The 1,787-nt window shown below is 35.2% G+C and overlaps 1 protein-coding gene across 1 annotated transcript; it reads right to left on the bottom strand.

Annotated features, from left to right (window-relative positions):
• Window positions 1-378: 378 nt before the first annotated feature.
• Window positions 379-1,125, bottom strand: LOC103607746 (BTB/POZ domain-containing protein KCTD8; the record flags this gene model as incomplete). The annotated part of the gene is made up of 1 exon (XM_008592214.1): window positions 379-1,125. A coding segment is annotated over one exon (465 nt), but the record flags the coding sequence as incomplete, so codon positions are not given.
• Between the last annotated feature and the right edge of the window lie 662 nt (window positions 1,126-1,787).

Below are 1,787 nucleotides of genomic sequence, written 5' to 3'. Positions count from 1 at the left end.
TATTTTCTTTCCAAGCAACAAACAGATCTTCCCTATTTCTTGTGATTTATTTGTAACATTGTGATCATGCAAAAATAATACTTTTTTATTGCATTAACATTTAAACAGTTTTGGATTTAGGTCATAAAACAACCATCCAAAATTTTTCTTGATGTTGCTTCATTCATATTTTCATTTTAGTTGGTGTAATATGATGATTTGTTTTTGGTGAGTTACAAAATGACAAACATGTCCAGTTGACCACAGTTCAAAAATCAAGATTTTAAGCTTCTTGATCATGCACATTTTGCCTTCATTCTTACAAAATGGCTTGAATCAGATACACCATTTTGGTTCCACATTTATTAAGCTTCATTTTTTTCCAAAATCAAGATTTTAAGCTTCTTGATCATGCACATTTTGCCTTCATTCTTACAAAATGGCTTCAATCAGATACACCATTTTGATTCCACATTTATTAAGCTTCATTTTTTTCCTTTTTTGTCAAGTTTCTGAAAACAATAACAACAGAAGAATGAAAGAAAATACTATCCAACATCCACCATTCACAAAAAGGAAGAGCAGCAAGAATCACACTGACTATTGTGAGGACATCAGTCAGGTGGTGACACTGTAGTAAACATCGAATGTCACTGAAATACTCCAGGAACGTGAGAATTACTATAACCCGTACTTCTGCAGCAGTTCAGATTGCCACTGGCGTTTGCGCTCCGGAAAATAATCTGGAATATGGATTTTTTTAAAATCCTGAATACACTTTTTCATTTCTTCTTCCACACTTAGCTTCTCACAGACTTTCTTTTTGGAAAGGTTTGTCTCCCGGGACTTGCTGATGAGTGTCTGAAAGAGTTCACTGTTTCTGCGTTTGTCTGGTGGGGGCATCCATTGCACAGGCGCTTTTTTGGAAGGACGATCCAATGTTAAGGTGTTAGGTTGGTGAGCGGTGGCCTGCTGGGCATTGGGTGGGTTGTCCTGGGGTGTGCTCGCCTCTGAGTGGCTGTCACAACTGGAAGTGGAGAGCTCATTACAGGAAGTCCCACTTTCACTTCCTTTATCTGTGACTTTGTCCTGTTTCCTATCTTCATGTTCTTGTTTAGGTGACACTATTTTCTGAGGTGGTCCTAAAAAGGAAAAAAAAAACAAAAAAAAAACAAAAAGGAATAGAACAATTGATTAAAAAGTGAAAAAGTCAAATTAAATAAATTCTGTATTTTCTATTTTAAACCAAGAATATTTACCTAAAGAAAAATGGTCTTTGTTACACTAGTCTATGTTTGAGGGATTAAATACATCTAGAGCCTTTTGTACATTGAAACATGCAGTATACTGATTAATTATTTATAACAAAGTTTGAGATGTTTGCTTAGTGAGCATTTTTGACATAATAGATCATCAATAGCTTTATGCTGAAAAGAAGACTTTTGTTATTTTAGTTGCTAGTTTCTGAAATCTGAAAAAGATATATGTAAATATTTTGCTAGTCCTATATCTGTTTAATTAGACACTTAGTTCATTTCTATTCTAGCCACTGCATTAGGTGTTCTTTGTGCATATATCCTGCCATTGTAGAAGCAGGAGAGTACCATCGCTCTATTTTACAAAGTAGCAGTAGTCACCAGGCCCAGAGGTGCAATAGCATCATTTATGCTTCCAAGTGGGAGGCTGGCTTAAATCTTATCCTCAGTCTCAATCTTGTTTCCTGTCTATTTCCTTGGAGAGACTTATGAAACTGCTGTAAGATAAATGTGGGCCTAATATTACAGTGAGAAAATATAGTTGAAATATAG

Source organism: Galeopterus variegatus, unplaced genomic scaffold, assembly GCF_000696425.1.
Source record: "Galeopterus variegatus unplaced genomic scaffold, G_variegatus-3.0.2 Scaffold7682, whole genome shotgun sequence".
In the NCBI taxonomy this organism is placed as follows: Eukaryota; Metazoa; Chordata; class Mammalia; order Dermoptera; family Cynocephalidae; genus Galeopterus; species Galeopterus variegatus.
This window is presented reverse-complemented; position numbering and strand designations above follow the sequence as displayed.